At 42.8% G+C, this 18,901-nt stretch overlaps 1 protein-coding gene and 1 long non-coding RNA gene across 2 annotated transcripts in view; one reads left to right on the top strand and one right to left on the bottom strand.

Moving 5' to 3' along the window:
* The window catches only part of LOC136428119 (glutamate receptor 2-like), a 35,357-nt gene that overhangs the window by 14,114 nt on the left and 2,342 nt on the right, over positions 1-18,901 (top strand). The window contains exons 2-17 of the mRNA XM_066417414.1: positions 8,808-8,963; positions 9,791-9,925; positions 10,344-10,475; positions 10,752-10,889; positions 11,276-11,400; positions 11,676-11,834; positions 12,231-12,392; positions 12,571-12,675; positions 12,895-13,102; positions 13,658-13,800; positions 14,294-14,541; positions 14,834-14,973; positions 15,214-15,347; positions 15,916-16,068; positions 16,458-16,663; positions 18,656-18,836. Coding sequence (XP_066273511.1) covers positions 8,808-8,963; positions 9,791-9,925; positions 10,344-10,475; positions 10,752-10,889; positions 11,276-11,400; positions 11,676-11,834; positions 12,231-12,392; positions 12,571-12,675; positions 12,895-13,102; positions 13,658-13,800; positions 14,294-14,541; positions 14,834-14,973; positions 15,214-15,347; positions 15,916-16,068; positions 16,458-16,663; positions 18,656-18,836 — 2,525 coding nt within the window. The remainder of the gene's footprint in view (positions 1-8,807; positions 8,964-9,790; positions 9,926-10,343; positions 10,476-10,751; positions 10,890-11,275; positions 11,401-11,675; positions 11,835-12,230; positions 12,393-12,570; positions 12,676-12,894; positions 13,103-13,657; positions 13,801-14,293; positions 14,542-14,833; positions 14,974-15,213; positions 15,348-15,915; positions 16,069-16,457; positions 16,664-18,655; positions 18,837-18,901) is intronic.
* Positions 9,576-10,427, bottom strand: LOC136428129 (uncharacterized). The gene is made up of 2 exons (XR_010754576.1): positions 10,316-10,427; positions 9,576-9,901 (listed from the first exon to the last, which is right to left on the bottom strand). It is a non-coding gene; the product is annotated as an uncharacterized lncRNA (long non-coding RNA).

Below are 18,901 nucleotides of genomic sequence, written 5' to 3'. Positions count from 1 at the left end.
CCGCCCTCTGGCTTAGCCACAAACCTGGGCCGCTCTGCCGTGTAAGGTCGCAGGATTGCCGACACCACTCAGCAGGCCGATGTCCGCGGTAATGGAACTGCTAGCGAGGAACTGTCTGGACTGTCAGTAGCCAGGTCAAGCTGTCAGTATGTATCCTGATATCAGGGACACCAGCAAGTTAACACGGCTTATGCATGCAAGTTCCTGTATTTTCATGATATCCACACAGTGCAGCGTACCTGTGGTCCAAAGATACTACCGCCTTTAGTATTGAGGACATCACGATGATGAATTACTGATTTTTTTGTCCTTCCTCTTGATGTAAATTCGAAGATGTTTCTCATGACACGTAATTTCAAGGATGTAGAATGGTTCCTGATGCGGCAAATAGAGTTCTCGGTAATTACCACTACCTATATTAATCTGCAATTCTTCAAGTTCAAGTTCATGCAGAAAACATTTATCACATTAAGTCTTGGATAACGCCAGGAGACGTCGGGCATAGTCATCAACTTTATAAAAAAATGTCCTCTCTGATTCTGTGAGCACCTCATCAGTGTGCAACATCCTCTGTTTGAATTACAATGTAATCGCCACAGCTATGATCCGTCACCAATTGACACCAGTGGCTGTTTTGGCAGACTAATAATTTTCCAATTGCGAGGTTCTAATCGCAAAGCCTGCAGGAGTTGACCGTGGCCACGTCTCCATGAAGGAATGATGAGTTACTGGGGGAGACACAATAATCCCGGCGTGAGCGGAGGATACAGATCACTGCAACTGACAAGGGTCAACCAGAACCTGCCCCGGGGACCCTGGAAACACTAGTTGACATTCAGAAGACGGACTTATATTCGTAATCCCGAACTTTGTTGTCGGAGTAAGGCAAGGATTAGATTTTGATGCCCGGAGGCGTTTTCCGAGAATGTTGATGAGCCCCAATGTTCATTTCAAAAGCGCTAAGCTTGGCGGCAGACATACGTAAAGCATTATGATTTATAATCCGGACACAAAAACGTTTCTATCAACACAGACTGCACAAAATATCACTGAATTAATCTGTATCCAACTGTCTGCCCTTAAACGAGACAGGATTTACTGTTAGGAAACTAAAGGGGTTTGATAATTGGCAACTTATTCATTAACAATGAATCGTCGTCTTACCGTGTGGAGACCTCATCAATTTCAATCAATCCCCTAACAGGGCAATACTGCAAACTTTAATCATACAGAACAGAGCTGGCAAAGGCCAAGTTCATCCTCATGCAAGTATGAACATCTTCGCATTATGAGGATTACTCAACAATTGGCAGCCGGCCATCGGTTGCTGATACGCTTCCAATATTTGCCATTCTTGGCATCGAGGAATCGTTATACTTACAGTAGAGATGAAGAGGTAACGTATGGCAACTGGTCTAATGCCGGGCAGCATTACCTGATAAACTTTTTTACGATGAAGACGCTTATTGTCAAAAACACTCTTTCAGGACGTTTCAGGCCCAGAAAACAAAAACTTCTGTACAGCAGGCGAACTTCCTTAAGATGGAAATTGTTCATTTCTTAAAGTTAAGTTAAACCTATTTTTGGAGATGGTCGGAGAAATACTAGTTCATTTCTGGCTGGTACATGAACAAAGCTACCTGTCTTCGTAGAGTACTTGATATTAGCTTGTGATTCACTGCCTTGGGTAAACGGTTAATTATAGCAATTTGATTACAAAGGTGCCCCGTAAGATTTTCCCATATACATTTAGCTTGCTCTGTCAGTTAATTCAAGATTCCAAAGACGTTCCCACTTGTGAACACCCAAAGGCATGCACCAGAAAGTGCCTCTCCACCACCTCTTGTATCTTTTCATCAGCAACAGTCAATGAAACCTCTACAAGTTCCAGCCTTCACTCAATGACTTGCGCCTCGCGGGGAAAGTCGAATCCTCCTAAGTTGATTCAATATCGATTGCTCACACCTCAAAAGAAATGGTTAAGACGGTCTTCCAATGTGCCCGTGGGATCCCGGTGCACACTACAATGTTGGCTTCAGCTCAGCAGCAGAGGCAAGAGAATTTTCAGCAGAAAATCTAATAAAATATATCAATTAAAGTGCTAATGTCTTCGTTATCTTCCTGCCTTTCAGACAATTTTTTTTAAAACTTGTAACTACAGTGGGAAATCAATGCTGTAAGGTACTTTGTATGTTGATTGGATTGGAAAGGTCTTTATATTCAGCTTCGATATTTTTACCTTTACAAAACAGACTTATTTTGTTGGTCGAATCATTGTACGACCGGTTACCATGTTAGATCTATGCACTCAACCAGAAGGCTTTCATGAACTAGCCTTAGATTCTACATCCACATGTAAGATCGGTCCGCGATCCGATATAGGTCAATGCACAATTCTCTTTTGTACCTTGCTGTGGATGTATTGTGATCCATCACAACAAATACGCGCAACAGAGTTTCCGAAATATAATGAAAATAGCTAGTGTCTCCTTCAGTGTAAAATTGTAACATTCTGGCGGCCAGAAGCCGCATGGACCAGTGATAGTAGCAATACGAAGTGATAGTTAGGTATATTCATTACGCTGCTTTTTAGATTGTATTTAACAGTGTTTATTAATTTGTAGTCTATGTGCTTTGTACTGTCTTGTGTGTGGGCCACGACACCAGCAACAGCTGCCTGTGGCCCACGTGTATTGTATCGTTTGCAATTTCAATAAATCACAATCACAAATCACATTATCTATGCTGAGACCGTCTGTGGTAAACATCTGTAAATGATGCTAGTTGAAACCAATCCATGAGTTCCAATAAGCCTTGAATACAAATGAAGAATCTTGTTGAAGCTGCAGCTCGCAACTGTGTGCATGGTACATTTACCAAGTATTTACAGGGAAAATGTAGCGTCAAGTTTCAGACTTTTAATTGCCAATTAGCCAATCCTCTCGAGTTGCTTGATCCATCGAACCGAGGCGATGAAGAACCGCTCATAGGTAGTGATCTGGGGAGACCTTGACATTTGCATCACTAACTCTATCGGTAAAATCGATAGTAATGTAAGAGGCGCAGCTGGAGTCATTCAATAGAACAGTTAACAAAAAAAATCCCTGCAATTTAGATACAAAGAACATCATAACTATGATGAGCATCGCAAGATGTGTTTGCTCAAATTGCATCGTATCAATCCCGAAAATGATAACGGGATACAGAGATAACTTCCAATGGCTGCTTCTCAAGAAGTTAAACTGTATGGCCCACTTTGTGACCGCAGCAATATTATAATAAAAAAAGTAACGAACTCATAAAACATCTAAGAGTATGAAAACAAAAATACAATAGTCAAGTATTTTTTTAGCTCTACTGTCATTCATTTAAGAATGCAAACTGCAGTATATATATATGCGGACATCTATCTACCAAACATCTTTCCACACCTTTAATATATGCAATGCCTATCTCGTAATGTTTTGGGCAGCAATGTAGTTGCGAAGATCGCTCGATGACTTAACTATTTCACAAGTTGAAATTCCATACCGACGACATTTGTCAACAAGGTTTTTCGATCTTTCTTTATTCTTTCACTTGTCGTTGAGTTTCAGTGCGCCATAAAGTTTCTGTTGAGATTAGTAGAGTTTGCCTGAGAATCTTTTGTACGTAAAAGCATTTGATGCTCTGATAGATTTAGTTTAGTCATTCATCCTTGACGATGGCGGCATTTCCTTTGGCTATCCTTGGCGTTTCCTTGAAATGTGGACTTTGCAAACATCAAGTTAAGTAAGCTTAAGGGCAGGATCAAACTAATGCATTTTGTCTTAAGTTGGAATTATCAGACATTCTTCCCAGGCCTTAATGGCAGGTCGCGTTGAAGAAAGCGATGGCTGGAAAATGTTTTCTGAGTAACGACTGTATAAACTATGAGATCTTGTCAATGTGTTAGAGAGATTTTCCACAAGGTTTGAATACTTCGTGGAACAACTGTATATCAAAGCGGTACCATTTACTTTGTGTGGGAGTTCTCTTGAGAGTTATAGCTTATTCTCTTCCAATGTTGAACGTATCATTCAAACATCCCATGAGGTCAGAGGACGCCGGAGCCGATGCTGCTGAGACCATTAAGAACAGTCTGTGTGGGTGGGTGTATGATATCTTACATCGTTAAAACAACTGGCTGTTATTGCTGTACCGGTGATCCCTCACCACAGTCATGTGTCTCAGTTCAATCAAAACGTATAAAGATTGCACTGGTTGATTTGTTATGAGATGTCGAATGTGGTATAGTCGATTTTTATCCTCCACGCACTTTGATGTCATTTTTTATTTGACTAGGTTAAAGCATATTAAGGAAGTTCCCTTGTCATGCACCCCAGTGCTGCTAGATTCATTTCATTCGTGATTGCTTGACGTCATCATGAAAGAAAGAAACGTACGTTGTAGTAAGCGTAGTGGCAGGGTGTTTGGCCCAAGAACCCAGAGATACCGGGTCCGAATCCGGGGTTCCTTGATTTGTCCCGTTGAAGTTGTGCCGTTGGGAAAGGCACTTAATACGACTTTCCCCACTTTACTCAGGTGAAAATGAGTACCTAGCTTCGGTTAGGGACGTCCCTCGGATAGGACGTTAAATGGAGGTCCCGTGTTTGAGGAGAGCCACACCTCGAGCACGTTAAAGAACCCAACACACTTATCGAAAAGAGTAGGGGGTCCTTCCCGGTGTGTGTGGATCATATAAATCTGTCCGGATATGCAGCTTGTACACTTCAGTACAAACCTGGTGTGTTACGCATTGATGCGGTTTACTGGGTATGCAATACATACAAAAAATACATAGGTTTGACTTTTATCTATGATCTTACATAAAAATAGCGCTTCATACTGAAAGAAAAGTCTGAACAAATCGAGTGTCTAATGTCCCCTATTGCACCAGCTAGATCAATGACTAGGATCACCGCATTGTCTGCTCTGAATGGGAAAGTGAAATTTCATCACGTAAAAAGACCTTCTTCGGGTAACAGGAAATACCAATTTTCCATTGTTTTATGAGCTTTGATATGAAGGGTAGATGGACTGGAAAATAAGATTGTTAGGACAGCTAGAAACGAAGATATCTTGTCGTATTACGTTTGAATAATGAAGCATGATTTTACTGGCTACCCTGTTAATGGTCTTCACTGTTCCCGAGCTGTATCCTGTTTAACTACTCTTAAGTGCCAAATTGAGAAAACGCAGCACTTCTTGATTCGTCAGTCTGTAAGATTCAAGATGGGTTCTATCAGAATTGCTGTCAAATTACAGTACATGATAGAGGTGACACAATCGTACTATTAAGGCAGACAGTCGTAATAGTGCAACGTGAAGAAACTCTCTCGACACATCTTCCCTCTAGTTTAGTCTAACCACATTTTACTGCTCCATTACACGAGGCATTTCCAAGCTACTTGGCCCTTAAAGTTCAACTTTCTCATCAAACTTTTACCTGGCATTGAACGCCAGACAAGCTGCCGCCCTAATGGAAGTTGATGAATGTGGAATTCGTGTGCGGGTAAGTAAACTTCGCATGGAACTTGTGGTAGATATGAATGACTACCGTATTTCAGATCTGTCTATGGTAAGGTAAACCAAAGTTATAAAAGAGCCTCTTTCATGACATGACATGACATGCCAATTATATATAATTGATCACAGAGATATTTTGGCCGAAAATAAACCGAAGAATCCCCCACCATTACAGATAATTAAGACGACTTCCAAAATGTAGATAAATGATACATGTGAACAGTTGTTAAGACGTGTGGATCTTTAGGCAAGCCAAACCCCAACTGCCTATCAAGACCGTGCGGCCTGTGCCTTAGAGATATGAATAGGTATCGGCAGGAGGAAATTTACCATATCATTTTCATACAGTTATGTTCCAAAGCGATCCTGTGTTATGATAATGTTATAAATAAGTCATTTATCTTGGACTTTAAGTACCAAAGTATTTGCCACAGAGACATCATCATCATCATTCCATGGCGTTGTCGCTCCTTCAGAGGAACCCCTCCCTTGACAGACTCCAGTCTTGTTTTTAGGGAGAAACATTTAGAACTATTTGTGTATTTAATTTCATAGTTATAGACAAGTCGTGTCATGATTAAAGAAGCTGATGATGCTTATGAGTGCTGTCTCTTTCTCTACGTATTGTTACCTCCGTATATGGATGTGCTGTTTTCGGTGTGTCAATTTGTCTGTCTACCTGTGTCTCCGTAGTTATTTCATTATTCTATATATAGAGACGTATCTCACGACAGAGTGACAGGAAGTGAAGAGCAAAAGGTCAGAGATGTGGGAGTGACAGGAAGTAGAGTTCAGAGTTGGTAGTATCCATCATAGAACTGACAGAAATTTCAGGTCTTGGGGTCAATAGAAGAGGCTGCTAATTCACCGGAAGGCAATGTTTATTTTACTGTCTGTTCGTCTGCGTTCTCGCAGCGATATAGTTTTTATATGCTAGGCACGTTCACCGTATAGTGAAGTGATCGCTGGACACAGTAGTATTAATTAAAGCGTTAGTTGCATAATGAGTGAACTACAATTCAACAATACATACAAGAAAATCACGGAGGTACGAGATCTTCGACCTTTTGTTTTATGGTACAATGAGGAAAAAGGTATTGGAGCAAATGGCATGTATGCAGTATGGCGTAGACTTCTATGCTGCTACAGTAAGTGTCTCTGGCAGTCCTATCCATTACAGAGGAAGCCATGATGAATAAAATATATGCAGTTTGGAACGACCAGGTAAAAGTAGGATTTAACTTGAATGCAGTCAGATGAAAGGTTGTAACCGAGCGAACTGTATTTTCGGATATTGCAGCAATACCCTGACATTAAATAGAGCGGTTGCATCTAACTTTATCTCAGAGAAAATGTCAGAAATAAAACGTTTCTGGTATGGATCATAAACCCGACTACCAGGGCCTATCCACGGTTCTGCATGGAATCACAAGCTGTTAGCCGATCCCACTTAAGCATACCTGGCCAACGGTAAGGGCGCTTCTTTATGTCAGGATCCTTTTGTCGAAATCGGAATCTGCCGTTAATTTTTCATCTCATCAGGCTGACGGGGTAGACACTTTTCTCCCAGGAAATCTTGAATAGTTGTCGTCAAACAACCATTGACAGAAAAGCAGCTGGTGCAGCAAATGCTTTTATAGAGGCAACTTCTAAAACAGATCACGTCAAAGAAGCATAGTCTAATTTAATTTTCCCATGAAGGCCATCACTTGCGAAGTTTGGCCGTGTAAAACGAATTACATAAAGTGCAGCACGAAATGGAATCAATAACAGTATGTTTGACCTTTCCTCATCATTGGTTATAGGAGCTTCTATTTTCAGGCATGAAGAAACGACATGAGAGAATGTCAAACTACAGGCGATTCCTAACCAAAGACGTACCTCGCGTAGCCTTGATAAAGGAGGTCTTATTCAATAGAACGTCCTTGTGTTCAAAAATCAGAATCAAGAAGTTGCACGAAGCTAACGAACGATGAACATTTTGACGCTCTCGAACATCATCAGCTCAACGAGTCCCTCCTTTTTCGCCATCACCATTGCGAACACTTTAAGTTGTCAAGAAAATTCAGCTGCATTTTGAGGCACATCTGTTTTGACACGTTCCCGTCATTTCATGGGGACTTCTTTACACTCCTGGACCCTGACACCTCACAGGGAGCATTTTCTCCGCTGGGGCGAAAGCAATTTTAACTCTAAAAAAGCCAATTACCCTGGAGGCGACCTCTTTACAGCTGTTAGCGTTCTAATCCGCTGGTGCTCAAGTGCAGTGCATTCGGTACTCCGGCATTGCGGCATTAAGATTTAATCTGGAATCTCGATATATTGTTCAACACCTTTTAGCAAAGAAGTCACTGCATCAGCCAACCTGGCAACCACGAGAAGCTACCTCAAAAATGGCCAACAGCCAGCTCATTTAAGGCTTGACAATGAATGAAAAGAACCAGGTTCCTTTTATGATTTATCGCAGTATCGATTGAAGAACCGATCGAATCTTCCTTGCTGACGTTGCAACTTTTGCTAAGTAACACTGCTAATTACCCAGGTGGGCTTTTGCCAGATTCGCCGTCGGGGCCATCAGCGAGTGGTAGAAGGTAGACATGTTGAAAGCATGTTTTATTGGTGACTGGTCTGGACCACTGAATCTTCGCCTGACCAAAGTAGTAGTTTTCTCACCCAGGTCGTATTTAACGTTGGTATAGTCTGTTCGAAAAACAACTACTCGGCTGATGTAGGCTCTGAAATGAACGCATTAACAGACACCAACGAAGCATCACACAACCTAAGTGTGGAGCCTGAAACAAGGAAACATTTGAATTCGAAGCAACATGATTGGCATGGACTAAAAGGTTGCTCTCTTCGTCGACATCGACCTAAAAGAAACTGTATACAGTTTGTCCCGTTGGAACTTTACTTAAACGTTAAGAGGCTCGTAGGAAGAATAAAAACTTGGAATGCACATGCCTCTCTTGTAGCGCTATGATGAGCTCATCAAATGGTAACAATAAAAGGGAATTCAGATTTCCGGGCTCTACATACTGAATCTACCCGTAATGGTTCTACCGCAATAATATACATGACGATGACGGATGATAGCAATAATCAAACAGACCATATTTGTTTCGTTATTTTTCTTCCTGAGGCCATTACAAAATTGCAAGGCAGCAATTTACTGTCCAAGAAACTGTCCGGTAGTTTACGATAGGACAGCAAGCGGCTATGCTTGTTGGATTCCTAAACAGCTCTACTTTAATCTATCACAGGAGGAATCTTCACCAACAGGAACACGATGGAGGAAGACGCCTTACGATTTGCCGCCAAGTTTATCAACACACGGCGGGACATTCTCCCCGACACCACCCTGACTGTGGTCACCAACTACACGGAAGTGTTCCAGACCTTCCAGTGCATGCAGTCAGGTGGGAACCTAATTCTAGACATTAGATTCAAACATTTACCACTTATGCGTGTCATCTTCAAAATCGTTGCATAGCCGCATCGTCCATTGACCCTTGGGACGGCATTTGCACAGAGCTGTCACTTTGATAGAATAGATCCTTCACCTGTGTAGCATCGGTGTGAAACGATATGCAGCAAGGTGGCGCCATGTTTGCTAAGTGCGATGATGTTATTGATTAGGTCGTTTCACACGTCTTATCTAATATTTGACACATAAGAAAACATGGCCTGACATCTTCTTATCTATGATAGGCCAAATCAGATAGCGCATGTATGCATAATACATGCATTAGTGGCAATTTATTGGGTGTTCTCAGACCATCTCGGAAATTACCTGTCTTTCTTGACATTTGAAGAGATCCATATCCTGTGTTTCTGGGTGTAATATTGTAAAAAGAACTTTCCATAAAAACATTATTTCGGAAACGTGATGGCATGAGACTGTTTTAGTTCCTATTCGCGAGAAGATTTCAGATATTTCATATTATCATCTCATATATTAGTGTGGTGTTACATTTCAGTTACACAGGGCTGCTTGGAATTGTAACAAAAATGGAGTGCACATACCTTGATATGTAGTGTACGTTACATTGTTCTGGAGGCATGTGTTATAAACAAAGAGTAGCGGCGTGCGCTGGAATAAATGTGGAGAATGAGCTATCAACACTTCAAGCATTGATTCTAGTACATGTACTCAGCTATTAAACGCATAGTCGGTATCATAAACCACGTGTGTCAATTGAAGTCTATATGATGCGGACAGATAGTGATGGTTGTTGTCTCACAGCATGTTACCTCGCTGAGCAAGGTGCCGCGGTCATCGTCGGGCCACGGAGCTCCACATCAGTCAAAACAGTCAACAACGTGTGCTCCGGTCTTCACATCCCGCACATAGCACCTGTGGCGACAGATCCGTTACTAGGTACAAAATCAAACTTTACTTTTGAACCAATCAAATCCTTCCAATTATTGCCATGTGTTTACGACCCTCTGTGAGTGGATCGATAACGTATCAGAGATCATGTTTGTGGGGTTTTGTGTTACACTAACTTATGAATGCAATATACTGATACAGGAAATGATAACAGTGATTGACCATGATATCATAACTATGCAATACATTACTACCACAGATCCTTTTAGATATCGCATTATATAATTATGAACGATATTTTGAAGTTGATACTAAGAAGATGGGACGTATTAATTAATACATCATCATCATTTGCGAGCATCAGGAACTGATGCACAACGGCTACAGACATGCGTAGCTAGGCCACGTCATGAATTAATACAGTAACTGATGACTTACTTAACAGCATAAATCATTGTGTTCCCAGGAAACCAGCGGATGTACCCGTACCTCCTGCGCATGTCATCCCCTGACACGGAGCAGAGTCGCGCACTGATAGCCCTCGTTAAGCATTTCGGCTGGACCCGCATGTGCATTCTGACGTCACTGAACGATTACGGTGAGCATCTGAGAATGCACTGTACGAACAAAGTTGGATTGTCAGATGCGATTTTAAGCGAATCTTACATTTCAAGACTGAAACGATGGTATTGAAGGATGGTTTAAAGGATCTTGATGGATAACGTGTAATGTACATTTCTAATCCCGAATACAATCCACTTGTATACTACTTATAGTATATTAAAATAACCTCGCCTATTGCTGAAATTAGAATTGTTTTTCAAATACGTTATGAGAAAATGACAACTGAATTGTATCCTCGCCTTCCTTGAAGGCATGAACGGCGTTGTAGAATTCCAGTCCGTGGCGGCGAGTTACAACTGGGACGTCGTGAGCGTTCAGCAGTTCCAGGTCAACAGCGACCCCTCGAAGATAGACGTTAGACTGCAGCTGCAGAAGATCAAGGGAACAGGTACGGCTGCAATTACGCGCTATTGGAAACGTGCTGTGATCCCGTTCTCTTGCATTAAAGAAAAGCTCCTCAATAGTGTGATTGTGTGTTAGTGGGTTAAATGGTAGATGTACGAAATAACTTGAGCACTGTACAGTATTAGATATCAATAAGTACACATCTAGTACAAGTAACTCCACTGAATAAAATCGAAGGTAACTTTAATGATTTTCAGTTTAAACAAGACATATCAAACATGTTAAGTTTATACACGACAGGTGTACTTTCTGTCATGTAAAATCTCAATTTTTGTTTTTCTCCATTCTATAAACTACAAAATGTACTGGCATAGATCCATCCTATTGACGCAGGGACATTTAGATTAACATAAAACCTGGTACTTTCAGGTGTTCGTGTCATCATCCTGAACTGTCTGGCTATCCACGGGATGAGAGTGCTGGAGCAGGCGGGGAAGATGGGCCTGACGTGGCGAGGCTGGGCCTGGATTGTCACGGATGGATTCACGGGGATGGTCAGTAAATACTGAAATGTTTTGTGAAAACAGTTGGTAACTGTTGTACTGATGATCTCTACATCCTGGTGATGGCTGATTATTTTTAAGCGTCCCGGATGTGTCCTAAAGCATATCTGACAAGCCGGTTTTCACCATGCCATTACCCATGGAATCTGGTGGGAGAGGCGTACAGCGTTGCTTTGAAGTTTTCATATGCGGCAATTGAACACTGTATTTGAATATTACTTATGTTTGAACACAATCAACAGATTTTGATAATACGTTTTTTTTAGGCTGAAGTGACGGCGAAGAAGCCCATTCCGCATTACCTGCAGGGACTGGTGGGGACCCGGCCGGCTCCCGGAAGAGGCGGGCTGTATGAGGAGTTCCTACAAGCATGGATATCGTCACCTGAATATAGCGGGTATCCAAGGGATGGGGAAGGACTGGAGGTGACAGTTGAATTCCCGACATTGCATGCTGACATAAAGCATTACAAACTTGAAAATATTAGCATTAGCAAGACTTTGTCGAGCTCCCATTAGGCCCCTATTCCACTAGACGACGATCGCGCTGCGACCTCGCTGCAATTAAATCGGATTTGTGTAACCCTTGAATTCATAGTTGAAATATGCAAAATGGAGAAGTATCGCTGAAAAGACAACGAAACACACAAATCGTAAAAAGATTGGTTTTCATCTATGGAATTCGTTGAGCGCTCTAGGAAATCGCTCGGTTGTAGCGCGGTCGCCGCCCTGGTGTAATAGGGGTTATAAGAGCTAGTGAGATTTCAATGTCTTCCTACATAAGCAAGGCTAACAATTCTCTACTGCGTTTACACATTCTAGCAATACCCAGGGCTGTTCGCTGACGCGGTCTTCACATTTGCGTACGGACTGGACGCCATGATCAAAAACCGCTCTGAGGTCGTTCCCGGAGGCCTGGGCTGCCGAGCTGTCCCTGCACAGACATGGGAATCTGGAGAAACAATCATGGGCTTCATGAAGAAGGTAGATGGTTTGAAATACATTACAGTGAAGGGAATACTCGGTCCCACGAAGAAGGTGGAATTAAATGCGGAGCTCTTGTTTCTAAAGGTATAATTGAAAGCATGATATGTTAAAAACAGAATGAAAACTACCATCTTTATCACTGATCACATGTATGTTATTCTTGTCTCTTGTGTAGATTGACAAAGACGGAGTAATGAAACGTCTTCGCTTCAGCCCCGAGGGAAAACCAGCGTTTGCCATCTACGACTTCGTCAACCTCGGGGAAGATGGTTGGAGAAAGGTGCTTCAACTTCTCTTTTCTTTGTTATTCAATCTTTTCTTTAATAGACTGGTCGACTAACCCATATGGTTAGCGACGTAAAATAACTGGAAAGATATCCATGCTGAAGACAGACGAGTTCTTACCTACAATGCTTCTATTCTGAGTTAAACGACACTTATCGAAGTCAGACATGAGCAAATGCAACTAACGTACTAAACCATATCAATGCTATACCAGGTTGGTTCATGGAGTAAGGAAAAGGACCTGCAGTTCCCGCTCAACTCAACTGTGGCGTTCATGAGCGGAGCCGAGACTGTTCAAGATTTCGTCACTGACCTACGCAACCGTAGTCTGAAAGTGGTGACAATTCTTGAGCCTCCCTTTGTGATGGAGAAAGACGTGGACGAGCATGGGGTCAAGCTGGTCGGGAACGATAGGTTCTACGGTGCGTTTCACCAAGGACATTAGCATCACTCACCAATAGATTCACAAGCTCCCATTTTTACCTTCGCCGAGAAGCTTGATTTCGCCAGCGTGTGTATGTGTGTGTGTGTGTGTGTGTGTGTGTATATCTTTGTGTCTGTCTGTCTGTTGTATATCTTTGTGTCTGTCTGTCTGTCTGTCTGTCTGTACTGTACACGGTAGATTTTCGAGAATATTTGGTATCTGGATACGACCTCGTAATGATTGAATTTTGGCCCCAGAGTGGCTTGTTATTACGTCACAGCAGACTTTCTAGTTTTGATATCTCGTCTTCTGGACATGCTACGGTTATGATTTTTGAGTAGTAGATAGCTCTTGTTGATTGTACAAAGCTTCATGCCTGACTGTGTTTCAGGGAATGGTCCAACACGTCCGTCAGTCCCGTTTCCCCAAGTTATGTTTTGTCCTAACAGGTGTTTCAGAATGAATCTCTTTATTTGAAACCAGTCATGCTCTTATACTATATTGCACACTGCGCAGAACAGATATTTACTGAAAAAGTGTTTCCTACTACCAGGATTTTGTATCGACTTGCTGAAGCGGCTGGGCGACGATCTAGGCTTCCGCTACGAGATATATGTGGTCGAGGATAACACCTTTGGCATGAAGGATCCAATTACCGGCAGAGCCAATGGCGTCATCAGAGACCTGATAGAAAAGGTGACACGGCCTTAGGGATTCTACATTGTAGCCTTACATGTTTGTAATTTATTTTGGTAGTAAGTCTTCATTCCAACATTAACATATTGCAGCATATGTCTAAGCTTGCGACGTCTCTTTATCAAGATTTTTTGCTTAGTATTTCGTTCTTTAACAATAGAATAAAGCTGTTCGTTACCGCCGATTTAGCATACATGGGTCATTTTTAACTTTAAATTTATAACGCTTAGAATTTCTACTTGAAGAGTTTCATTGCAATATAACGTTATAATGACAAGACATATGTAAATTGTAATACACAGTAGTTCCGTGCTCAATGATACTGCTTATGTTAGCGACACCTCGCATGGCAGATATAACGTTACAACCATTAACATAAACGCACGAGTACATACAACCGAGGCAATGTAACTTTATCAAAGAAATTAATACTTGCGGCGGTTTACGTGCATAAGTGATCAAACGTATCTTCTTTTGTCTCCTGACCAACCAGAAAGCTGATTTGGCCGCAGCCTCCCTCACCATCAGCTTCCAGCGCGAGAAGGACATCGACTTCACCAAGCCGTACCTTGACCTTGGTCTGACCTTCATCATGAGCCGAGAGAAACGGGACGACGATCTCTTCAAGTTCCTGGAGCCGTTCGAAATCCGGCTGTGGATCTACATCGCCGTGGCTACCGTTGCCGTGGCCCTGTTCCTGGCTCTGGTGAACAGAATGAGTCCTTATGATCATCGGGGGAGGTAAGAACATTCACATACGAATTTTTGTTGCCGCTTGTGTAATAAAGTTTAGGTCACTTCAAATTCATATGGGAAGATCTGTACATTTGACAAAAGGAATGGAGCAGTTTTCCGACTGCTGTTAGGCGTCTTAGAAATTCAGGTGTTCCAATAACTGTCTTTAAAGATTACGGGAAGTGGATTCAGTTGGGATAAGCTGTTTCAGAGTGTCTTTTTTGTTTTGGAACAAGACTTTGCACCCAGCTCTATAGCAGATAGCTTGAGCCACGATGGTCATTTATCGTGTATCCAGGGCTGCCCGGAAGGGACAGGTGCTTCCGCCGATCGCAAGCCAAGATCCTCCCAACCCAATGGGAGTGGCGAACGCCGTGTGGTTTTCCATCGCTTCCCTCTTCCAACAAGGACCGGAAACGTACCCTCACTCCCCCTCTGGTACAATATACATGTAGCTTCTCTACTCATTTATCGTACTAACACCTGCTTCCACGAAGATATGAACTGTGAAATGCATGTCACTCTTTCTAAATCGCCCTATTTACGACCAGATTTCAAGTTGGAAATGGGTTCTGGTCCATGAAACATACGCAGTAATTAGCTATATTTTACTGGCTTGTGTTGATGTCATACATAAAAGTGAAGGTCAGACGAAATGCCCTTCCTGTGAAACTGCAGGCCGCATCATTGCATCGCTGTGGTGGTTCGTGGTGGTGATCATCATCGCCACCTACACGGCCAAGTTAGCGGCCTTTCTCACCATCAGTCGGATGGACCATCCCATCAACTCAGTCGAAGCTTTAGCCAACCAGGTATGCTACATATTAGTATGCAATATCGAAACCGAAATGCACGCAACATTCTTTCGTGAAAGATGCTTGAAAGGTAGATAGTAGATTCAACAGTGACTTAAAAGTGTCCAAATCATCTGGAAACCTGATCTTCATCCCCACCCCGAATCCATGCAAGGAAACATCTTTGTTGTTGGCCTTGACTTCAGGGCATCGCTTTCGTGAGAACAATCTAAATCCTTCCATAAGTGCCTGCTAAAACCTTCCGGGGATCCATGTTTAAAGATTAACGTTCCGTTCGTCGTCTTTATGTCATCGGTGGTAAAACTATACCACGCACATAAAACAAGGACATAGCAGGGATGGGTCATTTACAACTCAACATAAATGCTGGCCATGGGATTGGGGCTGTCAGGAAATGTGCCTGAGCTGAAGTATAATAAGTGAGGTACATGTAACAAGCACTACAAGTAAGGCTTCCGGTGCACTAGTTCTGAACGAAAATCAAATGTTATTGAGTGTTGCTAGTAAAGCAAAATGGCGTTTTCTCTGTGTTTGAATGTTAATCTCCTGTCATGACCCCCTGCAGATAGATGTGGCTTACGGCACAGTGTCCAACTCTCAGCCAGCCGACTTTTTCCGCTCGTCCAGCGTGAAGACGTTCCAGACCATGGCTGAGTTCATCGCTACCAACGCTCTCTATCTAGACTCCTCGGCTGAAGGCATCATAAAATCCAGAAAGGTACATGAAATAATTACTTACTTGCTAAGTATGTCCTGGTTTGTCGTAATATATTCAATGATGGAGTGTTCACTCCTCTTGAATGTCCTTATGAGCTATGCAATAAACTGGTTACTGTGGCAGACTGGTAACGTTAAATTCACTTCTTGTGTTTGTTTGTTTGTTTGTTTGTTTGTTTGTTTGTTTGTTTGACAGTAGTTGTATCAAGGAGCTGTAATCTTTACGTTAATACGTAAAGTAAATTACTAGTAAAAAGCCCTGAAAGGTATATGTTCTACTGTGTGAACATGAAGTGATTGGTTTTAGACGGTTATAGAACGACTGGACCAGTCCACTTGGAAGCTATTTTTCTGTGACCATAGTTCTACTTTTTTTTTCAAATTCACCAGGAAAAGTTTGCGTTCATCTGGGACAGCGCTGTACTGGACTATGTCGCTAACCGCGCCCCTTGCGACCTGAAGACGGTGGGCAGGCTCTTCGGAAAGATTGGGTACGGATTCGGTCTGCAGAAAAGTTCCCCCTACACGGACCAGCTGTCAGTCAACATCCTGCGGCTGAGAGAGTCTGGCTTCATAGACGCCTTGACGGAGAAATGGTGAGTAGGAAATGTTTAACATGACTTGGCAAACTTTAATGAGACAATAGCATGTTCAGGACAAAAGAAGATCCAAATCCGAAAGTTCTACCACCAGTGGGTCCAAAATCGACACTAACCGTTGACTTTACAACACCTACACACGTATCAAATATAATCACAACCCATCCAGAGGTTCTTAAGTTATTGCTGAGGATACACATATACATACACACAAACTCAAAAGTATACCCTCATTTTCACGGAGGTGATCACTGATGCTCGGAAGTTAGATCACGTAACATAAGACAGATAATAACAACATACCATGATAGTAACCGGCTGTGTTGATAACGGTTTTCCCGTTTGTTCTTCTCCTCGAGCACATCATCGCTCCGGTTATTTAATGTTACCAAAGACCAAAACGACAGTGCTACACAGCTTCCCCAACTCAATTCTTGCCGGTCCGAGGCATGATTCCAAACGCTCCGAGGCATAATTCCAACCGCTCCGAGGTATGATTCCAACCGGTCCGAGGCATTTCCAACCAGTCCGAGGCATAATTCCAACCGCTCCGAGGCATGATTCCAACCGGTCCGCGGTACAATTTTCTTTACGCACCGCGACCTGATTCTAACCGGTCCTCGGCAGAATTTTCTGCCCTACGCGCTGACCTGCGTTCCTCGACAGCGGCACAGTCCCCTGTCCCCCACGCTAATACAGTGGACGATCCCAGGTGGGTCAAGGGTCACTCGTGTTGTGAATGTGAACAGCCAGTCAGGTCGTGTTTTTCAGTGCTTCGTTCTGACTATCACCGTCTCTAAAAATACGTGCGTACAAACTAAAAGGAAGCCCTGATTGTCAATATCAACTACAATATCAACTACAATCGACGGACAATTGGCGTTAGATATTCCTTTTTGCCCCTCCCGTGTCAGTAGATCGACTGAAAGGATGATATAGTGGGCGTTGACCCCTCTAGAAATCTGCCTGTCGTGGACTCAACATTGCTACCAGCACACACACACACGTTCACCACAAAACAATGTTGTGTAATATGCACATTAGATATTGGCCATAAAATTCATTGACAGAAACATACGGTCGATAATACAAAAGATATTCTTGTTCAGTCACGGAAAAATCCTGTTATAGCCCCAGCCATGAATGAAATCGAATGTTATAGAAATGCTATCTGTTACTAGTAGTCTGTGTTGTCCATGTATGAACTAACTCGACCATGCGATATGCTGAAAGGACTAAAAAAAACCGTGGCCAACTTGAACTTTTGCCACCGTAGGAAGTTGTCCTGCGAGACAGGTCCGTTTATTTCAGGTTCAGAATCTGAAATAACACAGAAACAAAATGCAAGCTATAGTATAACGTTATATAAAAGGAGAGCTAGCTGAGGAAGAGAATGATGCCCCCGTACCGATCCCGTCAAGTACACCGCCAACTCATATGATATATATACTATAGTCCGTAGCACTGACAGTGTCAGGTTTGAGGTCTCTTGAACTTTAATATCATAATTTAAACAGAGCCAAGCCGGTTTTATTGCTGTCACGGTTGTTGCAACAACAGCAAATATGCCTATGACACACGGCGACGAAAGTTTATATTTTCGCAGTTCACATTCGACACGCGTGACCCTTGACCCATCTGGGACCGTCCACTGTATTAGCGTGGGGGACAGGGGACTGTGCCGCTGTCGAGGAACGCAGGTCAGCGCGTAGGGTAGAAAATTCTGCCGAGGACCGGTTAGAATCAGGTCGCGGTGCGTAAAGAAAATTGTACCGCGGACCGGTTGGAATCATGCCTCGGAGCGGTTGGAATTATGCCTCGGACTGGTTGGAAATGCCTCGGACCGGTTGGAATCATACCTCGGAGCGGTTGGAATTATGCCTCGGAGCGTTTGGAATCATGCCTCGGACCGGCAAGAATTGAGTTGGGGAAGCTGTGTAGCACTGTCGTTTTGGTCTTTGGTATAATGTAGGCTCCACATATTTGTAGGTATCATGATGGCAGCTGCGAGCCTGATGAGAACGTGGTGGAGGAGGTACAGGGCACCATCGTGGTGGGGCACATGTTGGGCGTCTTCTGCGTCATCTACGGGGGCATGGCCGTGAGTCTGGTCGTCCTGGTAGGGGAGTGGGTGGCTTGTGTTCTGGGACAGAAAAGACACAATGAAAAGGTTAGTATGTTCTTCAAACTGATATATTTCCACTCTTTTAACCAACTTGATGTTTTTGCAGACAC

This window comes from Branchiostoma lanceolatum, chromosome 2, assembly GCF_035083965.1.
Source record: "Branchiostoma lanceolatum isolate klBraLanc5 chromosome 2, klBraLanc5.hap2, whole genome shotgun sequence".
Taxonomy (NCBI): Eukaryota; Metazoa; Chordata; class Leptocardii; order Amphioxiformes; family Branchiostomatidae; genus Branchiostoma; species Branchiostoma lanceolatum.
Note: the sequence above shows the minus strand (reverse complement) of the source record. Positions and strands in the feature narration are given on the sequence as shown.